General features: G+C 39.7%; 1 protein-coding gene across 1 annotated transcript in view; it reads right to left on the bottom strand.

The window, feature by feature from the left end:
* ptprja (protein tyrosine phosphatase receptor type Ja) overlaps positions 1-23,513 on the bottom strand; it is a 44,572-nt gene that overhangs the window by 8,122 nt on the left and 12,937 nt on the right. Inside the window, exons 2-29 of the mRNA XM_061036985.1 lie at positions 22,418-22,439; positions 22,079-22,267; positions 21,580-21,828; positions 20,210-20,470; positions 19,694-19,954; positions 18,748-19,008; positions 18,232-18,492; positions 17,286-17,546; positions 15,824-16,084; positions 15,308-15,568; positions 14,362-14,622; positions 13,846-14,106; positions 12,900-13,160; positions 12,345-12,644; positions 10,826-11,080; positions 10,465-10,725; positions 9,325-9,585; positions 7,665-7,937; positions 7,240-7,500; positions 6,873-7,136; positions 5,603-5,866; positions 5,193-5,447; positions 3,736-3,993; positions 2,577-2,840; positions 2,219-2,482; positions 1,661-1,930; positions 1,295-1,555; positions 940-1,197 (exon numbers count right to left, since the gene is read on the bottom strand). Coding sequence (XP_060892968.1) covers positions 940-1,197; positions 1,295-1,555; positions 1,661-1,930; positions 2,219-2,482; positions 2,577-2,840; positions 3,736-3,993; positions 5,193-5,447; positions 5,603-5,866; positions 6,873-7,136; positions 7,240-7,500; positions 7,665-7,937; positions 9,325-9,585; positions 10,465-10,725; positions 10,826-11,080; positions 12,345-12,644; positions 12,900-13,160; positions 13,846-14,106; positions 14,362-14,622; positions 15,308-15,568; positions 15,824-16,084; positions 17,286-17,546; positions 18,232-18,492; positions 18,748-19,008; positions 19,694-19,954; positions 20,210-20,470; positions 21,580-21,828; positions 22,079-22,267; positions 22,418-22,439 — 7,039 coding nt within the window. The remainder of the gene's footprint in view (positions 1-939; positions 1,198-1,294; positions 1,556-1,660; positions 1,931-2,218; positions 2,483-2,576; positions 2,841-3,735; positions 3,994-5,192; positions 5,448-5,602; positions 5,867-6,872; positions 7,137-7,239; positions 7,501-7,664; positions 7,938-9,324; positions 9,586-10,464; positions 10,726-10,825; positions 11,081-12,344; positions 12,645-12,899; positions 13,161-13,845; positions 14,107-14,361; positions 14,623-15,307; positions 15,569-15,823; positions 16,085-17,285; positions 17,547-18,231; positions 18,493-18,747; positions 19,009-19,693; positions 19,955-20,209; positions 20,471-21,579; positions 21,829-22,078; positions 22,268-22,417; positions 22,440-23,513) is intronic.

Raw genomic sequence — 23,513 nt, 5'->3', positions numbered from 1 at the left:
AAATGAATGCAGTAGGGTCACGTCAATGTAGACGAGACCCGAGAGACGTTCATGGTATGTATTTAAAGTCCCTTTGTACTATATAAATATGTTTGTTAGTTTCCTTTATTTGTTGGCATGTGAAAAAAGGGTAATTATGGAACTGTAAAAGGTTAAAGCCCTGCAGTCATATAGTTGTTTAATGCTTGTAAAGCAAGATATTTGTCACTGTGGCTTTAACTTGCCACTTACTGAACATCCCGTCTGAATGTCCTTTATAGTTTTTGTTTGGCAGTTAATGGGTGTAAAGTTTACTTTATACTTGCTATAAAAGTCAGCTTAGTGTTGGTTTATCGTTTGTTCATTGTTAATGAGACAGCAAAATGTGTTTTTAAGGGCATTATTTTGGAGTAAATGCTATTCATTTTTCACATTTCTGTGGGGCTTTATGTATTATTCTTGCATGTTTTTCAGAATTGATTTTTTGAAAGATTTATTTTGGGGCCTTTATTGTAGAGACAGGACAGTGGAAAGAGTCGGAAATCAGGGAGAGAGAGAGAGAGAGAGAGAGAGAGTGGGGAACGACATGCGGGAATGAAACCACAGGTCAGACTCAAACCGGGGCCGCCCGTCTGGGGAACCACAGTCTCCACGATTGGGGGTGCAAGTACAAACCACTACACTACCATGCCCCAATGTATAACTGACTTAACAGTTTAATAGGTGGTTTAATAGTAATATTAATATGTAATAATAAAATGGCTGTCCTTTTTTTGTCTTTCAATAATTTAAGACATTTGACATTGTAACATCTCTAGTCTATTTTCAATTTCAGACAGACACTGAAGCAGAACCCCTAAATAAAGTGTCATTTATCCAAGCTTTCTGTATGAAAACTTGAAGTAAAATGTGTTTCAACACATTCTTTAATGTTGACCTTGTTGACATATCATGTTCTACCTGTGATTCCGGTCCAACAGGGAACAAACTGTGGGCTGCTGGGTCGCCCACAGCTCTTAGTCACCACATCCACGCTGTACTGAGTGTGGTGACGAAGGTTGGACACAGTGTGATTACATTGTGGGCTTGTTGACTCAGTATTGTTTACGGACACCCGGAATCCAGAGTAAAGACCAGAGGGACAGGTCCAGTTCAGGACGACTTCTGCGTTTGGTCGGTTTGGACCCAAACACTCTAAGTCTGTCACAGGGCTCGCCTCTGCAGAATCAACCAGAAATAGAAAAATGGATCCATAATGCATGAATGAAACCGTATATAATATAAAAGTCATTCTATCACACAGTTAAGAACTTACTTGTGCAGGTGGAATTCCATGTTGGATCACTCTGCGTTCCATCAAAAGTCTCTGTAATGACACTAAAGTTGTAGGGGCTCCCAGGAACCAAATTGGTGAAGTTAAATTTGTTATCCGTAGTGTTGTAATTTGAGTTCCCAGCTGAGCTGACCAGAGTCAGATGGAAACGATAGCTTTCCTTGTATTGGGCAGGATTGACCCATGTGGCTGTGATGATCTTCTCGTCCTCACAAGCTTTAAGAGAATTCACCTTGAAAGGTCCTGAGGGTTTAAAGAGCAATTCACATGTTTGAATGTTGATTTTAGCAGACAGAGCCAAAACAGAATGTGTCTTAGCTTGATAAAATGACAAAATCAAACACTTACTTGTGGTGACCATGTGGATCTGAACCACCTCACTCTGAAAACCCATAACCCCCACTGTTGCCACTGAGATATTGTATGGGGTCCCAGACTGCAGGGAGGGAAAAGTAAGATTGGTGTTGGTGGTAGAGATGTGCTCCCCTCCCTGTGTTGATATGTTAGACAGCTGGTAGGAGAATGATGCACCAGTCATCAAAGGCGCTTCCTCCCACTTGATGTGAAGGGAGCTGGTTGTCTTTTTCAGGACCTTAATCAGCCCAGGAGGGTTAGGGACTGGGTGAAAGATTACAGACAGGGGACTTCAGCAAGTAGAGTAACATGGCTACAAAAAAATCTCCAACCACACAAATGATGTCGCATTGATTATAAAACACAAAGGTTTAACATGATTTGACTTTTACTATAACTATCATATCATAATACAGTAAAGATTACCTTTGGTATATTAATATGTGACTTTGTGATATTATTGTATTTTTTTGTACACCTGACTGCTTATTAGCTGTATCAACTATGAATTACTGAATATGAAACCACTAAAAACAAATGTATCAAACTTACAAGTTGCATTAGTAACAAATCCAGATGGTTCCTTGAAGGGTCCACTCAATGAGATTACCATGGCAGAGTAAATCCTTCCAGCAGACAGGCCCTCAAACAGAAAGAATGTATCACTGGAGTTCAGCAGTCGCTCCTTTTCAGCCCCGAAAGTGCCGTTCAGTTTAACCTCAAAACGCTCCACTCTCCCAGGAGGTTCGGTCCACGACACCAGGACTGAACTGTTGGAGCCCTGACTGGAGATCATGGGCCACACTATCTCAGGCTCTGTTCATGTTAATGTGCAGAGAAGAGTGATTAAAGATGAGAAACCACCATGGTTCTCTGACAAGAATCGAGACATGACCGGTGTGGGTCTTACTTGTGTACTGAAGGGTGCAATTTGCTTCTCCTTCGATGCCGTCCGCTGCCCTGACGACAACACAGAAGGTGCATTCGGTCCCAGGGGTGAGCTCGGAGATCTGCGTGTCGTTCCCTGTGAGGGTTTTGTTTTTGTGGGTGTCACAGCGTGCAGTCTCAACCCGGTATGTATATTCTGGTTTGTATTCCAGAGGTCCATTCCAAAACAGACGTACAGCAGTGGTGTTTAAGCCTTCAGCCCACAACTGTCTGACACCATACGGCCCTGCAAACATAGCACAACAAGTTTCCTATCAAGAAACATTAACCGAAGAACGCACATCATAATAATATAGCCGCTTTCATATTACATCAACCTGTCAAATGAGCAGGACTAAATGCAGAGTCAAAGCAAACAAGTAAGCTTTTTAAATAATTTTTAAAGGCTTTCCACGGTATTCATTTAAAAATGTAACCAAATAGAAAAAGGAGGGAGGAGCATTATTTTTCAGCAAATCTAGGGACATATGTTATGACCTCATTATGATATAACCCCTTGGGAGCGATGGCAGTTTTAGGGGAGATTGCAGTGTAGCAATTAAGCCAGCAATTAGTAATCAAGGACTTCTGGTTCAAGACTTTTTATACTGAGAGTTTCATCCTTTGCAGTCCGGCTAGCAACTTATGAAGCAAGGGAAAAAGTTGGATTAGAGAGACAAAGTCTACAAGCTGTTATTTGCACAAATGCATGCAGATGTCTGTTTACATGGACTGATAAATAACTTAATCTTCGCTGAGGAAAACCAATCACGGTGAACTGCACTCCTACCACCAACAACAACAACAAAAACAGTGTGTCCCTTGCCTATGTTTCTGTATTTTCAAAAATAAATGTTCCTCTTGCCTTGTTTGTAGTACCTCTGTTTTTAACTTCTTGCATCGTATTGTTCTGTTCCTGTTTTTTAATGAAATGTTTGATACTTTTATGTCTGATTGTCTCTGACTTTAACCTAGAATCAACACCTACACCTTCACAGTCAGTTCCCTCAATGTAATGAAATTGTAATATATATTTGTTAATTTGATTAAAAAGAATACGCTACTATTTTGGTTGACTTGCTTATTTTGTCCGCAATGAATTTTTGAGCCAGTAACTCTGACAGCATGGTGTTTATACATACTTGTGAAGTAGGACACAGTCACAGGAGCTGCCTGAGTGCCATCTGCTGTCTGTGTAGTCACAGTGAAGCTGTAGTTGCTCCCAGAGGAGAGACCAATGATCGTTATTGTGGTGTTGCTGACTGTTTGAGGTGGAGCACCACTGGAGACCTCCACCACATATGAGTAGTGAGATTTTCTCTCCGGCTGTTCCCAGAACAAAGTCACTGTGTTTGTGGTGATTACTGTCTCATCTCCTCGCACAGTCACTGGATGTGGGTCTGATAAAAAAGAAAAGAAAAAACACAGTGGATAAATAGAGCAGGCATTTCAGAAGGAATACGGCAAAATAATTAAAATAACATATGTGGTTCACTAATCAGCCATAGGACATAGGACATAGGACACACAGTTTTTACAAATATGTATTTAAAAGTTAATATATTATATATTGAAGTACTTAAGGCTTAACGGATCATCTGATGCTTTTCAGGGACCTTAATTTAATTTTAAAAAATCTCTCTGTGGTTCATTCATACAACAGGTAAATTAAATATTACCAGTTACCAGTTGAATCCAAAATTAAAAGGACATACTGGCTGCTGTGTTGTTGTCAGAGAAGCCAGCACTCCAACATAGCATGTTTCCTTCATGTCTGATGATGCAGTAAGGTCATTTAAAATGTATATCAGTAAATGTCTTACATATTGGACCTTTTAAGACTGTACAAAAATTCCAAATAAAAGCCTACAATTTATTTCTTTAAATGCTGAATAATACACGTGCGAATAATCCCGATTAACTATTGAAATGTTGGATGAATCAGCATTAATAAATGTAATTGCTTGAGAGCCCTGACAAAAATAGAAATTGTATTTATTATAGCTTCAATAATGTGAAGCCTTTATCAAAATGTTACCCCTTCTTCATAAAGTTAGCCTTTGTATATTTAATACTGTAGGCCCATTGAATTTAGCTGTTAGGCTGAAAATGTTGGACTGTTTAAAGCCAAGCCAGGACCTGCACAAAAGTCAAACTTGTGAACATTTTTTCACTCAGCTCCAAAAGCTGATCTGGGCAAGGCTGAGGATGTAAGTGTTAGCCAGGAGGCCAGCACTAACGCTACTGATCCAACGTCCAACAGCATGTGTTGATATTCTTAAGACATTTCATGGCCTTCCAGTGGCCCCATTGTTTCTGTAGCTGAGCCTTGTATTTCATATAAAGCATTTTTAATTATTAGAAAATATAACCGTTTACTCTTTCTCTGTATATATAATAAGATTTATAAAACTTCCAAAAAGAAAAAAACTAGGCACCGTAAACAATATACCACAGAAGTAAACTAACACATTTGGAAACAGATTAACAAAAACAAAACACATGACAAACTTTGAAAGAATAAAAGAGATCCTGAATTATTCCTTATTAACTTCACAGTATTAATGCTGTTGTGATGATGTGTGTTAATCAGACTTACTGGTGTAGTTTTGTGCCGTCACTGCTGAGCTCTCATAGTTCCACACACCAACAGTAACAACAGAGATACTGTAAGGACTACCAGACTGAAGATTTATTAGCAGGAACGAGTTGTTTCCAACCAGAAAGGAGTCGTTTTTGGTGGACACACGGAAGTTATACTGCATGTGGTCCATGTTCGCGGGTAGAGACCAGGTGAAGTTGATAGAGTCCACAGTCTGAGACTCGACCATGATGGCACCAGGAGGGTTAGGAACTGAACAGGTAAAGGAATACTCAAATATTATTACTCAATCAAAACATTACAGGGATTTTTAAATTACATACAACATTGGGAAAAAAACATCTACAGTTCATATCCTTCATAGAATAAATATGTACAAGTCTATGAGTTAGGTCAATGTAACTCACAGGTTGCGTTGCAAACTTTTTCACTTTTACTCTGAAAGGGACCACTTTTGGTGACCACCTCCACACAGTACAGCACTCCTGGTTTCAGGTCCTCAAACAGTTTGTTTACAGTTGTGTTACTAAGATCTGTGCTGTTTCCCACCGGCACCTCGTCTCTGTGCAGCAGGGCTGTGTATGAGTCCACCTGACCGTGTGCTTGTGACCAACTCACTGACAGGCTGGTTGTGCTTCCCTTGATAAAGATGTCAGACACCACCGCAGGCTCTGTAAAAAAGATTAACGTTAAAACACATATTTATGATATACAGTGTGATTACAGTCAGCAACTCCTAAGTGAACTACTTCTTGAAGTCAAATACAAAACCTGAAAAATGAAATTATAACACATCATTTTTCTACTTACAGTATGTTATCCATCCAGTAACTTCACTCCTCAAGTTGTTTTATTTTTAGGGATTCTGTACTGATTTTATTTTTGTATGTAGCTCTGTTTAAGAAGGAGCTTTTAAAACACTTTGCTTGACTTACTCTGAACCGTTTGTTGAATGTTATGTTATAGAAACAAGTTCCCTGAATAGATCAATCGAACATGATGTTCGAGGCACTAAGACTCATCCACATCTAGAAACAATAATCATCTTATTTGTTGCAAATCATTTATATAAACACTGTTAGTTTGAGCACAGAAAAGGGAATATTTATATTTTTATCAATACAGCCTAAGTAATTATTAAAAATCTTCGAGTTACTGTAAAGCTCCTGTTAGGCTTTGTGTTGATTTAGGCACCCCTAGTGGACAAACAGTATAGTACATTTTATCTCTTCGCAGATTTGGTTGTGTATGTAATGTTTTAACAAAATGTACCTGTTGGTAGGTTATTCTTGCATTCTGTCCCTACTAATGCAAATGTGTCTTTTTATTTCTTGTCTCTATTAGATTACAGATGCTGTTAAATGTACCTAAAGATATAAATGCTTTTTGAAATGCAGATTAGAAAGATCTGGATTTTGCATTCAATCAAATAGGCCTACTTTACAATTATCTCGTGATTTCCCCTGAAAAGAAAACAAAAGATGCTGAATAAATCCATTTTGGCAGAAGCTGCAGACAAATCAAATCAATTTGTGTTCCACAGATCTCGTAACTTAATGAAGAACAACCCTATATGACCTTAAGTTAAAAAGAGAGTTTCTTATCTGTCTTCCCAATCTAATGGAAATGTTAACTTTTAAAAAAAAAGAATAAGAATCAGACACTTTGAAAACATACTTGTGTAACTGGATGTGTTTCTCTCTGATGACTTGACCCCGTCTACCACAGTGACCACTTTAAAAGTGTAAAAACGTCCAGGGTACAGATGAGAGAAGGTGTATGTCTCTTTATCGGTGGAATCATTGTGAACCAGCATGGTGTCCTTCAGTGCCATCACCAGGTAGGAGTAGGACGGTTTATGGTCACTCTGCCTGAGCCACGACAGCTGGACGCTTGTTGTGGTCACATTCTCAACAGTGATGTTGGGCACTGCTGTGGGTCCTGCAGAAAAACACAGCAGAGGATTGAGTAAGAACCATAGACTGTAAATGATAAGTAAGAAGACCTCAGTTAAAGTACATCTGATAGTTAAGTAAGCCCTTACTTGTGTAACTGAATGTAAATTCATCCACTGATTCGATTCCTTGCGCTGCTATCGTTCTGACACTGATGTTGTATTTAGTTCCTGGCTCCAGCTTTGATAATTCAGCGCTGTTAGTTATGACTGTTTTGTTAGTTCCTGTAGGACTGACAGTTTGAACCAAGTATCGGTAATAGTCCTGGACTCCCTGCGGTGGTGACCATGTCACTTCTACAGAGGTGGTGGATTTAGTGCTGGATTTAAGGTTCAGCACAGGGTTGGGCACTGGAATATAATGAATAGAGGAAATGTTGATTAGAAAGTTATTTAAAAAAAGAAGAGATTTTTATAACACCACAAATTTAAGGTGCCTTAAACATGAACTTAACAGGGCGGTTAAACAAAAGCAAAAAAAAATCATAGTATTCTGTTTTCCTAGTTGTACTTACAGGTGAGAGTAGAAGAAACAACTTCTGAGCTCATTAAACGTTCGGGTCCAACTGTTTGTACTGATATATTGTAGCGAGTTCCCGATGAGAGCTGGGACAACTCTATTTTGTTTGTGGTGCTATTATTCTGTAATACATCGTTCTTAGATGAGTAGTAGGTGATATGGTAGCTGATTTTTGGAGCATTCTCCATCAAAGCTGGAGTTGCCCAACCAACAGAGAGCGATGAGTTTGTCCTGTGACTGATGAAGATGGAACCAGGAGGCGTGGGGTCTAGAAAAGAATAAATAAAAGGTATGCATAAGTAAGATAAGTTAAAAAAAAAATATGGAAATAAAAAAACAACTGCATATCAAAGTTATATAGTGATTATTTAGGGTACATGCTAACATGTTAATAATGCTCGAGGAGAGGTCAAACCCATTACACCAGCTAAAGAGCATTCTGTAAGCATGGTGTTTACACATAAAGAATATGTGTAAACACCAATATCCTAAATGTGATAAAGAATATCACATTAGGATCAAATTAGATTGATACGGTTCAATACCTGAGGAGTAATAGTACAAATAAAAAAGAAAAAAGTCAATACGAATTTTCATGAATTCATCTTGGTAATTTTACGGAAATATCATTTTAAATCTACCATCATAGGGTAATTCTTCTTTTAGGTCTGTGGAGCTGTGAGAGAAATTTCTTCCAAAACTATGAGAATTGCTAGTTCTCAAAAGAAATACGAATCCGATGTGGTATGATTCAGGAAACCTTTTAAACGTGATCACGGAGAGAAAACATTCTGCTAAGGGTTCCCTGCCAAAGTTAGCTCACACTGTTTCTTAACTAAAGAAAACCTAAAAGGAAATCACACCTACATACAATAGAACAAAACACCTACTTAAAGGCAACCACACCTCTCTTAAAGAGAAAAATCACCAGTTGGTATAGGTCATAAAAAGGAAATCATTAAATGAAGAGCCTCTTAATTACTCCTGTTGTAAATGTTTGTTTGCCAAAATTTCCTTACGGTAGCTGTAATACATACGAGTTAGACGTCTCATGGCAGCAGATCTATATTTAGACTGGTATTGTACTGTATGTTGTGAGTTGAAAAGGAAATATGATTTGCTCAGGCTGAAGAAATGTAGATATGTGTGACAGATTCAAGTGAAGGTAAAGTATTCTTTCTAGTGTATTAGAAGTGTTTCCAAATGGAAAGGAACGTGTAGGCTCTACCTGCGAACAGAATGTACTGGAAGCAAGACTGTTCACATGAAATGTTTGTCAGCCATTTGTGTTCTGTTGCTGTTTCTTTGTTTTTTATTTAGATCCACATTAGCTTTCGCATATCAGCAGCAGCTGTCTGACCTCGGCCGAATAAATCTAAGATAATCCACTGTCTCACGTTTTCATCATTGAATGTTTACAAAAGAAACACCCCCACCTACCAGTCAGGTATAAAAAATAAAAAAAACATACATCTGTAAAAAGTTCACAATATGTTCTTTTTTCTTTTTACATATTTGGGTTAAACCTGGATATTAAAGTGCTTTTGATGGTTTCAAACCATTTCAATAAAGTGCATTTGTAAAAGCATTCTACTAAGTGCAACCCCTACTTCAGAATCATGCAGGAACAGCCTACATGTAGGTTATGAACTCACAAGTGGCAAATGAAGACTGGTCAGATGTCTCGTTGAAGTTTCCAGCGACAGCGGTCACCGTGACGTTAAAGATTCTCCCGGGATGTAAACCAGTGAAGAGGAAGGTGGCTTCTGTTGTTTTACTTTCGTTAGCATACATCAGTTCATCATTTGAGATGGTCACCACATAGTAATCAACCCTCCCTCCAGGCAAAGTCCAGCTGATGTTAAGGCTGTCAGTCCCTCGTGGTTCCACAGTAATGTCCACAGGCTTAACAGGCCCTAAACAACACAGAGATGAAAATGTGTTGGTTTGGTGGAACTGGCATAATGATAAAGAAGGTGGTATCCTGTAAAAGCCTACTTAACCCCCCCAAAAAACATGGAGAGTAAATAAAATACATCAATACCCAATATAATCAGTCCATATAATCTATTTCTCACAAACCCAAATCATGTAGTTATCTTTTGAAAATATACATTTAAAGGTTGGTCTGCAATGTTTGACATTTGGCAAGAAAATTTAATGTATCAACTAATTTGTGAGACACCATATGAATCAAAATTGTTTAGCACCTCTCTTTCAGGTTCCCTTAATAAACCATTGACCCCAAAATGTAATAATGTAATTTAAACTGCACAACAAATATTTTTTAGATTTATTTTGCGGTTTTTAATGCCTTTATTGTAGAGATAGGATAGTGGATCGAGTCAGAAATCAGAGCTAGAGAGAGTGAGGAATTACATGCTGGAAAGGAGCCACAGGTCAGTATCGAACAGGCCGTCCACTTGGAGGACTATAGCCTCCGTATATGAGGCATGCACACTAACCGCAACGCTACCGGCGCAACATACAAATAAGTGTTTGTCAATGCATGTGTCAAATGAATCCATTTCTTATACATGCACGTAGAGAAGGCTGGAGTATGAACTGATTAAAGGTGATGAAGTAAAGCAAAAATATTCTTCATACGATAAACATAATTTGTATTATCTCATAATAAATAATTTGTAATGGTAACTTTACAACCTATTTTGATTTCTTTTTAATTTCAAGAAACTATTTCCTGTGCGTTTGCTGAATCTCATAACTTTATTTGCTACAAATATGTGCCATCCGATAGTTTTATAACGCAAGACTTTCTCAGAGGTTGGACTTACGTGTAAAGGTAGATTCAGATATTTCCTCTCCTGTGTTTGAGAGATTTACAGCAACAGCAACCACTGTAATGTTGTACTGAGATCCAGGGGTTAAGTCACTGATGGTAAAGGAAGTGTTAGTGGTGGTGCTGTCTTTGCTGTTTTCTCCTTCAGTCCATCTCACTATGTATGAGGTAGCGTTGCCCTCTGGTTCAGTCCAGCTCAGAGTCACAGATGATGATGTGATTCCTTTGATGGCGAGATGCCTGACCGCAGCAGGTTCTGTGAATGCGCAAAAAGAATCAAGATAGAAGGAAAACATGAATAAAAATCAAACATCTTGACCATTAATAAGAAAAAAGTGTTTTAATTAGTGTTTTACTTGTGACTGAAGTGAATGTGTAAGGCTCTCCTGTTTCATTAGCTCCATTCACAGCCATGATTTGGATCATGTAGGAAGTGCCAGGGATCAGGTCTGGTACCTCGAGATCGGTAGAGCTTGTGTAGTCGGACTTCACTGTCCCCCCATTATGCCATTCTACTCTGTACTTGAACACCTCACCAGGAGGTTGTGTCCAGTTCAGGTAAATGGAGGAGATGGTTGTAGACTCAACATGGCTCTCAATTTTACCGGGTTCTAGTGGAGGACAGAAGATGAAAGATAGAATATCAAAATAAGAGAAGAAACACTGGAACAAACAGTGATGTTTTGCAGGAACTTTGCATTGAGACTCAGGATCCAGCAAATACCCTGCTGGAGTAAGTCTTTAAATCACTGCAGTTCTCTCCAGTTATCCTCAGCACATGTATACGTGTATTCATAGCTTTCACATGACGTCACACTCCGCCCACCTGCAGGGCAAGAAAGGCTCTCTACCCTTTTCCCTGTGACGGGAAACATCGGACTTCTCCTCATCCTGACATTAATTATAGTGTTGACTAAATCTAAATATTCCTGCCGTTAAATCAAATTACTGCCCCAGAACACTAAGATTGACAGCTGATACTATCGATAGCTACCGCTAACTAGCTAATGTTAGCTAATTAGCGCTCACCGATGCTTGAATGATGAGGAAGTTCTTGCCCTTCACTTCTCAAACAGCAGCATTATCGAGCCAGACCGATCAATAATACATAAAGCCACCTGTATGTTTGTAGACGTTCATCCTACAGCGGTGTAAGAAGAGGGATTATCCTCTAAATATCAGCAATATCACTGAAGTGACGTTTTGGTGTTCCGGTTAAAAGAGTGACCGTGTTAACTGATGACTTTCAGATAAATGCGACTGAAACTGTCCTAAGAAATGCCTCTCAGTTCAGTTTTTGTATTAGCATAATGTCAAAATTACTTATGAGATATGTTTTAATGAAAACTAAACAAATATGCTTTCGTTAGGACACGTAACGTACGACAACCAGACTCAGTCGGCTGACAGTCACCAGTTAACATGGTAACTCTTTTAACCGGAACACCGGCACGGACTTTGCCGTTTCTAGCGATAGTGCAAGTGACCCAAACTTGAAGTTTATCTTAATATCTTGGTTTTGCTATAGTTGTCAGGTGATGTAAACATGTGTCGTTTAGGAGATGTTAAATTAAAAGCCCGTGCTGCAGTTCTACACTGTTTTCAACGGTGGCTGTTACTTTCTTGAGCAGGATTTTTTAAAATAAAAAAGGATAAATGAGACAAAAAATAAACTGTTGACAGTGACCGGTAGAGAACTAACAACTTTGTGTTGTAATGTCAAAACAACAAATCTGAGGTTACAGAGAGAGTGAAAAATTATAATTTCCCTTGGGATTAAAACAAGTGTTTCATATGAAAACCAAAAGGAAGAAACCTAAACATGAGCTAATAAATTAACAAAAAAACAGAAAAGAACATAGCTCATCATCTTACTGGTATAGTGAAAAGTCTCAGCCATTTCACTCTCTGTTGTGTTATCTCCAGCCACTGCTATGACAGTAAAATTATAACGCACTCCAGCAGTCAGCTCAGTGGCACTTATTTCATACTGGACACCAGCAGTCAGGTTAGTAATGTTAATATGTGTTTCTGTCACATTTAAAGTCTCATCCTTCCCTTCATTAGTCCACTGTACTCTATAGAAGGAGCTCCCTCCCTCAGGTTTAGACCAGGTCACATACATTGAGGATGTTGTGAGTTCAGTGACATTGAGATTCTGGATGACGTTGGGCTCTTAGATAAATGCAATATGAGGGAAAATCATTTAGAAACAAAGGAACATATCACTTTGTTTTTGGACACATCAGGATCCTCAATTTAACAAGTTCAACAGTAACACTGGGTTACAATCAAGACCAGAACAACAACAGCATCAACTTATATGTACCCAACAACTACATCAGAACTTAGTATTGTGCAGTTGAAACAATAATGGTGAGCCCCAAAATTGACAATAAGCACTGTCATAATCAAAAATGGAGTCCTTACTGGTATAGTGAAAAGTCTCAGCCATTTCACTCTCTGTTGTGTTATCTCCAGCCACTGCTATGACAGTAAAATTATAACGCACTCCAGCAGTCAGCTCAGTGACATTTATTCTTGTTTCAGTGACATCCTTGTTGTTGTTAGTTGTTCCATCAGTCCACTGTACTCTATAGAAGGATCTCTCTCCCTTTGGTTTAGTCCACTCAAGAGATATGGAGGAGGTTGTGGTGTAGACTACAGTGAGGTTCTCTACTACTTCAGGTACTGTGAGGGAAGAGGAGGGGAATAAAGAGTTTATCAAAGCAGTTAAATACAAAATCAGTCAAAGCCACTCAAAAGAAAATGACTTCAACGTTTTCTTCTACACTGAGCCAAAGTCTGCTCCATCTAGATTTGTCAAAACTTCTCAGATAGCAAAAACAGAAGCTTGAAGGATTAAAACAAAGTGAACTTGTTTCAAACCTACAGATTCTGAACTAATATACAAACATGAGTTTGTCTTCCTTTGATTTTTATCCTGCCTGTAGTCACTGCAGACAATCTGCTCCAAAAGATGTCCAATGGGGGGCAGTAGCTCAGTCTGTAGGGACTTAAGTTGGGAATCAGAGGGTCACCGGTTCAAGTCCCAGCACAAACCAAGTCCAGAAATTGGCCTGGTAGCTGGAGAGGTGCCAGTCCACTTCCCAAGCACTGCCGAGGTGCCCTTGAGCAAGGCACCCAGCCCCCCACCAGCTCAGGAGCACCCACTGTGGGCAGCCCCCTCACTCTGAGACCTCTCCATTAGTATATGTCCATAGGAACCTGTTTGTGCATGTGTGTGTATTTTGGCCTATGTTTGTGTGGCATGTTTACTAGACAGAGTGTAAAAAACAAATTTCCCCTTGTGGGATCTATGAATTATTATAATTATTTAGCACACTCTCACGACCTGACAACATGAGACACTTACTTGTGTAATGAAAAACCATGGTACTGTTTCCTTCAGTAATATGATCCTCTGCTACTGCAATAACACTTATTTCATACTGGACACCAGCAGTCAGGTTAGTAATGTTAATATGTGTTTCTGTCACATTTAAAGTCTCATCCTTCCCTTCATTAGTCCACTGTACTCTATAGAAGGAGCTCCCTCCCTCAGGTTTAGACCAGGTCACATACATTGAGGATGTTGTGAGTTCAGTGACATTGAGATTCTGGATGACGTTGGGCTCTTAGATAAATGCAATATGAGGGAAAATCATTTAGAAACAAAGGAACATATCACTTTGTTTTTGGACACATCAGGATCCTCAATTTAACAAGTTCAACAGTAACACTGGGTTACAATCAAGACCAGAACAACAACAGCATCAACTTATATGTACCCAACAACTACATCAGAACTTAGTATTGTGCAGTTGAAACAATAATGGTGAGCCCCAAAATTGACAATAAGCACTGTCATAATCAAAAATGGAGTCCTTACTGGTATAGTGAAAAGTCTCAGCCATTTCACTCTCTGTTGTGTTATCTCCAGCCACTGCTATGACAGTAAAATTATAACGCACTCCAGCAGTCAGCTCAGTGACATTTATTCTTGTTTCAGTGACATCCTTGTTGTTGTTAGTTGTTCCATCAGTCCACTGTACTCTATAGAAGGATCTCTCTCCCTTTGGTTTAGTCCACTCAAGAGATATGGAGGAGGTTGTGGTGTAGACTACAGTGAGGTTCTCTACTACTTCAGGTACTGTGAGGGAAGAGGAGGGGAATAAAGAGTTTATCAAAGCAGTTAAATACAAAATCAGTCAAAGCCACTCAAAAGAAAATGACTTCAACGTTTTCTTCTACACTGAGCCAAAGTCTGCTCCATCTAGATTTGTCAAAACTTCTCAGATAGCAAAAACAGAAGCTTGAAGGATTAAAACAAAGTGAACTTGTTTCAAACCTACAGATTCTGAACTAATATACAAACATGAGTTTGTCTTCCTTTGATTTTTATCCTGCCTGTAGTCACTGCAGACAATCTGCTCCAAAAGATGTCCAATGGGGGGCAGTAGCTCAGTCTGTAGGGACTTAAGTTGGGAATCAGAGGGTCACCGGTTCAAGTCCCAGCACAAACCAAGTCCAGAAATTGGCCTGGTAGCTGGAGAGGTGCCAGTCCACTTCCCAAGCACTGCCGAGGTGCCCTTGAGCAAGGCACCCAGCCCCCCACCAGCTCAGGAGCACCCACTGTGGGCAGCCCCCTCACTCTGAGACCTCTCCATTAGTATATGTCCATAGGAACCTGTTTGTGCATGTGTGTGTATTTTGGCCTATGTTTGTGTGGCATGTTTACTAGACAGAGTGTAAAAAACAAATTTCCCCTTGTGGGATCTATGAATTATTATAATTATTTAGCACACTCTCACGACCTGACAACATGAGACACTTACTTGTGTAATGAAAAACCATGGTACTGTTTCCTTCAGTAATATGATCCTCTGCTACTGCAATAACACTTATTTCATACTGGACACCAGCAGTCAGGTTAGTAATGTTAATATGTGTTTCTGTCACATTTAAAGTCTCATCCTTCCCTTCATTAGTCCACTGTACTCTATAGAAGGAGCTCCCTCCCTCAGGTTTAGACCAGGTCACATACATTGAGGATGTTGTGAGTTCAGTGACATTGAGATTCTGGATGACGTTGGGCTCTTAGATAAATGCAATATGAGGGAAAATCATTTAGAAACAAAGGAACATATCACTTTGTTTTTGGACACATCAGGATCCTCAATTTAACAAGTTCAACAGTAACACTGGGTTACAATCAAGACCAGAACAACAACAGCATCAACTTATATGTACCCAACAACTACATCAGAACTTAGTATTGTGCAGTTGAAACAATAATGGTGAGCCCCAAAATTGACAATAAGCACTGTCATAATCAAAAATGGAGTCCTTACTGGTATAGTGAAAAGTCTCAGCCATTTCACTCTCTGTTGTGTTATCTCCAGCCACTGCTATGACAGTAAAATTATAACGCACTCCAGCAGTCAGCTCAGTGACATTTATTCTTGTTTCAGTGACATCCTTGTTGTTGTTAGTTGTTCCATCAGTCCACTGTACTCTATAGAAGGAGCTCTCTCCCTTTGGTTTAGTCCACTCAAGAGATATGGAGGAGGTTGTGGTGTAGACTACAGTGAGGTTCTCTACTACTTCAGGTACTGTGAGGGAAGAGGAGGGGAATAAAGAGTTTATCAAAGCAGTTAAATACAAAATCAGTCGAAGCCACTCAAAAGAAAATGACTTCAACGTTTTCTTCTACACTCAGCCAAAGTCTGCTCCATCTAGATTTGTCAAAACTTCTCAGATAGCAAAAACAGAAGCTTGAAGGATTAAAACAAAGTGAACTTGTTTCAAACCTACAGATTCTGAACTAATATACAAACATGAGTTCGTCTTCCTTTGATTTTTATCCTGCTTGTAGTCACTGCAGACAATCTGCTCCAACAGGTGTCCAATGGGGGGCAGTAGCTCAGTCTGTAGGGACTTAAGTTGGGAATCAGAGGGTCACCGGTTCAAGTCCCAGCACAAACCAAGTCCAGAAATTGGCCTGGTAGCTGGAGAGGTGCCAGTCCACCTCCCAAGCACTGCCGAGGTGCCCTTGAGCAAGGCACCTAGCCCCCCACCAGCTCAGGAGCACCCACTGTGGGCAGCCCCCTCACTCTGAGACCTCTCCATTAGTATATGTCCATAGGAACCTGTTTGTGCATGTGTGTGTATTTTGGCCTATGTTTGTGTGGCATGTTTACTAGACAGAGTGTAAAAAACACATTTCCCCTTGTGGGATCTATGAATTATTATTATTATTTAGCACACTCTCACGACCTGACAACATGAGACACTTACTCGTGTAATGAAAAACCATGGTACTGTTTCCTTCAGTAATATGATCCTCTGCTACTGCAATAACACTTATTTCATACTGGACACCAGCAGTCAGGTTAGTAATGTTAATATGTGTTTCTGTCACATTTAAAGTCTCATCCTTCCCTTCATTAGTCCACTGTACTCTATAGAAGGAGCTCCCTCCCTCAGGTTTAGACCAGGTCACATACATTGAGGATGTTGTGAGTTCAGTGACATTGAGATTCTGGATGACGTTGGGCTCTTAGATAAATGCAATATGAGGGAAAATCATTTAGAAACAAAGGAACATATCACTTTGTTTTTGGACACATCAGGATCCTCAATTTAAGAAGTTCAACAGTAACACTGGGTTACAATCAAGACCAGAACAACAACAGCATCAACTTATATGTACCCAACAACTACATCAGAACTTAGTATTGTGCAGTTGAAACAATAATGGTGAGCCCCAAAATTGACAATAAGCACTGTCATAATCAAAAATGGAGTCCTTACTGGTATAGTGAAAAGTCTCAGCCATTTCACTCTCTGTTGTGTTATCTCCAGCCACTGCTATGACAGTAAAATTATAACGCACTCCAGCAGTCAGCTCAGTGACATTTATTCTTGTTTCAGTGACATTCTTGTTGTTGTTAGTTGTTCCATCAGTCCACTGTACTCTATAGAAGGAGCTCTCTCCCTTTGGTTTAGTCCACTCAAGAGATATGGAGGAGGTTGTGGTGTAGACTACAGTGAGGTTCTCTACTACTTCAGGTACTGTGAGGGAAGAGGAGGGGAATAAAGAGTTTATCAAAGCAGTTAAATACAAAATCAGTCGAAGCCAATCAAAAGAAAATGACTTCAACGTTTTCTTCTACACTCAGCCAAAGTCTGCTCCATCTAGATTTGTCAAAACTTCTCAGATAGCAAAAACAGAAGCTTGAAGGATTAAAACAAAGTGAACTTGTTTCAAACCTACAGATTCTGAACTAATATACAAACATGAGTTTGTCTTCCTTTGATTTTTATCCTGCCTGTAGTCACTGCAGACAATCTGCTCCAACAGGTGTCCAATGGGGGGCAGTAGCTCAGTCTGTAGGGACTTAAGTTGGGAATCGGAGGGTCACCGGTTCAAGTCCCAGCACAGACCAAGTCCAGAAATTGGCCTGGTAGCTGGAGAGGTGCCAGTCCACTTCCCAAGCACTGCCGAGGTGCCCTTGAGCAAGGCACCTAGCCCCCCACCAGCTCAGGAGCACCCACTGTGGGCAGCCCCCTCACTCTGAGACCTCTCCATTAGTATATGTCCATAGGAACCTGTTTGTGCATGTGTGTGTATTTTGGCCTATGTTTGTGTGGCATGTTTACTAGACAGAGTGTAAAAAACAAATTTCCCCTTGTGGGATCTATGAATTATTATTATTATTTAGCACACTCTCACGACCTGACAACATGAGACACTTACTTGTGTAATGAAAAACCATGGTACTGTTTCCTTCAGTAATATGATCCTCTGCTACTGCAATAACACTTATTTCATACTGGACACCAGCAGTCAGGTTAGTAATGTTAATATGTGTTTCTGTCACATTTAAAGTCTCATCCTTCCCTTCATTAGTCCACTGTACTCTATAGAAGGAGCTCCCTCCCTCAGGTTTAGACCAGGTCACATACATTGAGGATGTTGTGAGTTCAGTGACATTGAGATTCTGGATGACGTTGGGCTCTTAGATAAATGCAATATGAGGGAAAATCATTTAGAAACAAAGGAACATATCACTTTGTTTTTGGACACATCAGGATCCTCAATTTAACAAGTTCAACAGTAACACTGGGTTACAATCAAGACCAGAACAACAACAGCATCAACTTATATGTACCCAACAACTACATCAGAACTTAGTATTGTGCAGTTGAAACAATAATGGTGAGCCCCAAAATTGACAATAAGCACTGTCATAATCAAAAATGGAGTCCTTACTGGTATAGTGAAAAGTCTCAGCCATTTCACTCTCTGTTGTGTTATCTCCAGCCACTGCTATGACAGTAAAATTATAACGCACTCCAGCAGTCAGCTCAGTGACATTTATTCTTGTTTCAGTGACATCCTTGTTGTTGTTAGTTGTTCCATCAGTCCACTGTACTCTATAGAAGGAGCTCTCTCCCTTTGGTTTAGTCCACTCAAGAGATATGGAGGAGGTTGTGGTGTAGACTACAGTGAGGTTCTCTACTACTTCAGGTACTGTGAGGGAAGAGGAGGGGAATAAAGAGTTTATCAAAGCAGTTAAATACAAAATCAGTCGAAGCCAATCAAAAGAAAATGACTTCAACGTTTTCTTCTACACTCAGCCAAAGTCTGCTCCATCTAGATTTGTCAAAACTTCTCAGATAGCAAAAACAGAAGCTTGAAGGATTAAAACAAAGTGAACTTGTTTCAAACCTACAGATTCTGAACTAATATGCAAACATGAGTTTGTCTTCCTTTGATTTTTATCCTGCCTGTAGTCACTGCAGACAATCTGCTCCAACAGGTGTCCAATGGGGGGCAGTAGCTCAGTCTGTAGGGACTTAAGTTGGGAATCGGAGGGTCACCGGTTCAAGTCCCAGCACAGACCAAGTCCAGAAATTGGCCTGGTAGCTGGAGAGGTGCCAGTCCACTTCCCAAGCACTGCCGAGGTGCCCTTGAGCAAGGCATCTAGCCCCCCACCAGCTCAGAAGCACCCACTGTGGGCAGCCCCCTCACTCTGAGACCTCTCCATTAGTATATGTCCATAGGAACCTGTTTGTGCATGTGTGTGTATTTTGGCCTAAGTTTGTGTGGCATGTTTACTAGACAGAGTGTAAAAAACACATTTCCCCTTGTGGGATCTATGAATTATTATTATTATTTAGCACACTCTCACGACCTGACAACATGAGACACTTACTTGTGTAATGAGAAACCATGGTACTGTTTCCTTCAGTAATATGATCCTCTGCTACTGCAATAACACTTATTTCATACTGGACACCAGCAGTCAGGTTAGTAATGTTAATATGTGTTTCTGTCACATTTAAAGTCTCATCCTTCCCTTCATTAGTCCACTGTACTCTATAGAAGGAGCTCCCTCCCTCAGGTTTAGACCAGGTCACATACATTGAGGATGTTGTGAGTTCAGTGACATTGAGATTCTGGATGACGTTGGGCTCTTAGATAAATGCAATATGAGGGAAAATCATTTAGAAACAAAGGAACATATCACTTTGTTTTTGGACACATCAGGATCCTCAATTTAACAAGTTCAACAGTAACACTGGGTTACAATCAAGACCAGAACAACAACAGCATCAACTTATATGTACCCAACAACTACATCAGAACTTAGTATTGTGCAGTTGAAACAATAATGGTGAGCCCCAAAATTGACAATAAGCACTGTCATAATCAAAAATGGAGTCCTTACTGGTATAGTGAAAAGTCTCAGCCATTTCACTCTCTGTTGTGTTATCTCCAGCCACTGCTATGACAGTAAAATTATAACGCACTCCAGCAGTCAGCTCAGTGACATTTATTCTTGTTTCAGTGACATCCTTGTTGTTGTTAGTTGTTCCATCAGTCCACTGTACTCTATAGAAGGAGCTCTCTCCCTTTGGTTTAGTCCACTCAAGAGATATGGAGGAGGTTGTGGTGTAGACTACAGTGAGGTTCTCTACTACTTCAGGTACTGTGAGGGAAGAGGAGGGGAATAAAGAGTTTATCAAAGCAGTTAAATACAAAATCAGTCGAAGCCAATCAAAAAAAGTGACTTAACCCATGTTGCTCTGTTAGTGTTATAAAGCATGCACTGTCCACTACTTCAGGCACTGTGGGAAAAGGTGTTATTTAAAGGTCCCATATTCTGCTTTTTCTGGTTTTATATGCTCTTTAGTGTGTTTTCCAAGTGTCCTGTGCATGTTTAGGCACATCTATGTGCAAAAATTCAAAGTCCGCGGAAACACGGCTTCTCCTACGTCCTCCTGTTAGCTGTAGCATTAGCTGTATGAAAAGCTCGGTTCTAGCCCCCCTCGATAAAAATGTGTCAGTCCGACGTCATTGTCAGTGTGAGATCACTGATCTAAGTCCATTGGCTCGTTGTGGCAAGCCCAGCAGCTCATGTTGAAATTTCCGAGAAGCGTGCTGAGCAACTGACCAATAACAACAGAGCGGATCGGCAGACCAATCAGAGCAGACTTGGCCCACGTGGGGTCTAACAGTGTGGGCTCAACAGAGTGCAGCTGACAGACTCAGAGCGGAGAGGGAGCAAGGAGGAGCAGTACATGAAAACAGACACTTTTTTCGAACTTTAGCTATTGTGAACGTACAAAAGTAGGTACATAGATTAAATATACGAACCCCAAAAAGGGCATAATATGGGCTCTTTAAGGGAATACAAATGTTTTTTTTTAAATGCATCAATCGTAAAGTTGAAGTTACAATAGTAAAACTACAACTAGACTGATGCTGTCCATCAAAATTATCAAGCTGCTGCAATACAGTTGAAAGTTCATCTAGCATCTTGATGTTTTGGGATCCACTCTCAGTACTGTAACTCATCTTGCCTCACTTTTTAAAGCAGAGACCCAGCGTTTTAATATAGTGTCAACAGTTTGACAAATAAAACTTTGCAGGATCACCAAGAATAAGTTAAGACAAGCCCAGCAAAACCTGATGCAAACACATGCATCAACTACTTCATTGTCGTAAAAACAGATTTTGGAGCTGGACCGAAAGAAATCCAAACTTTGTCGAGATAATCTTTCATTCTTTCAATTAAAATGTCATATTTGTACTTACGTGTGTACCGACATACAGTGCTATTCTGTCCTTCAGTACGGTTATCATCGGCCACTGCAGTGACAAATACACAGTACAGGACTCCAGCAGTAAGACCCTTGATGGTTTGGGAGGTTTCTGCTGTGTTGACTTGACTATTAGTCCAGTTCACTCTGTAGAGGGAGCTCTTTCCCTCAGGTTCAGTCCAGGTAACAGTCAAGGAGTTGGTTGTCACATTAGTGACATGAAGGTTTCTGACAGCTTCGGGCTCTGTGACAGAGGGTGAGGATGATGTTGGGAATAATTAATACTGTTACTGTATTTCTCAATAACCACCATTAGAGTTACTTAGTGTTTTGTACTTTAGGTGTACTTTATACTTTTTGTTACTCATACTCGGAGTTGCTTGCAAACAAAAGTTCAACATGCTGAATCTGCAGCATGATGTAGGTACTGATCTATTCAGATTCATTGTTCTATGGTTGGAATTTGAGTATTCAAGTGAAGTAAACAGACTTACTTGTTGTGACCTCTTTGCAGCAGTTAAAACAGCTGAGGAAGACTCTATAGACTGTTCCAGGAGTCAAACCAGTTATCAAACCTTGCCCAGTAATGTCATTCCCAATGGATAAGTTACAGTTTGGGTCTGAGTCAAACCTGACTGTTGTTGTTGTTAATGTTTCCATTTGATTTTCAGCACATAGACTACCTAGTAGATACAACACAAAAAATGTAGAAAAAGGAATGAGTAAGAAAAAACACACAGGTTTAAGTATTTCTTGAGAAGTTGTTATGTTAATTTAATCACACACAAACAGAAATGAAGACCATATAATCTCTACAGCACATGTGTACTTACTGTTACAGTTTGCTTCAGAGATCTGTAAAAAAGACAGAAAAAAGCACATTACATTTGGATCACCAGCAGAGGTCAGCATTGAGTTTCAGACAGTTTAAAACAAGCAACAGAAGTCAAATCAAACACCTTTTCAGAGTGTTATAAATGTGGTCATTTAGCAACATCTCGCGGGACAGAGCAGAACAACTGATAAACAGTTTTTTATTCCTCAGGTGTGTCACCCTGAGTCAGTTACTCTTTGAGCTGTGGTCCTTCAGTCAAACAACATCTGATGTGTGCTATAGGACAGTGGTTCAATGTGGACAGTGGTTTCCAACCTTTTGGGTTAGGGTTAGGGTTTTTCCTTCAGGCCCTTCCTATTTGTATCTAAGAAAAGTGTTGCCCCCTCCCAGGACCCACATGAAAAAAGTGCTGTCAAAACTTAACATAAATCCTAACCGTTTTCGTTAAACCGCAATTACAGGTGTGGCTGACTAAAGCCTGATTTTCTACAGTTTTATCTATAGACAGTTTTATCTATAGACCTTTGAATAACCATCCATCCCCCCCCCACATTTTTATTTGTATTTTAAAAATACAGAGGTACTGATACTGATGTCTTGTCTTATTTCTTTGTCAGTTTGTTTTGTTGTTCAAATATGTCTGTCTGCAGAATCAATCTGCAATATAACCATCATGTGTAATGAATTAAAAAAAAATTCTATTAGATTTGTATGTACACACATGAGTGCAGTATCAAGGATAGTCCCATTCTCTAATGAATTAATCATGTTTGCATGTAGGTCAATATAAAAACAAGTACACAATGGCAATACCCAACCATCAGTAACCGTTGTATGCCTGGTTATGCTAAATGACAGGAACTGCTGATGAAAACAATGTTCTTCTTTCTATTATTAGAATATATAACCATCATGCTCCAAAATAGCTTCAACCAATTTATAAATGCATAAACTTTTGAATTTAACATTAAAGTCCATGTACATATAACAGCAGCTGAGTATTTCCTCTGTTGTTGTTATCTGCATCATGGTGTCAGGTCTTACCAAACAGCTTTCATTCCATATTACTTATTAGCCAAAACTTAAACAGGCCA

The sequence above is a fragment of the Labrus mixtus genome, chromosome 4, assembly GCF_963584025.1.
Source record: "Labrus mixtus chromosome 4, fLabMix1.1, whole genome shotgun sequence".
NCBI lineage: Eukaryota > Metazoa > Chordata > Actinopteri > Labriformes > Labridae > Labrus > Labrus mixtus.
This window is presented reverse-complemented; position numbering and strand designations above follow the sequence as displayed.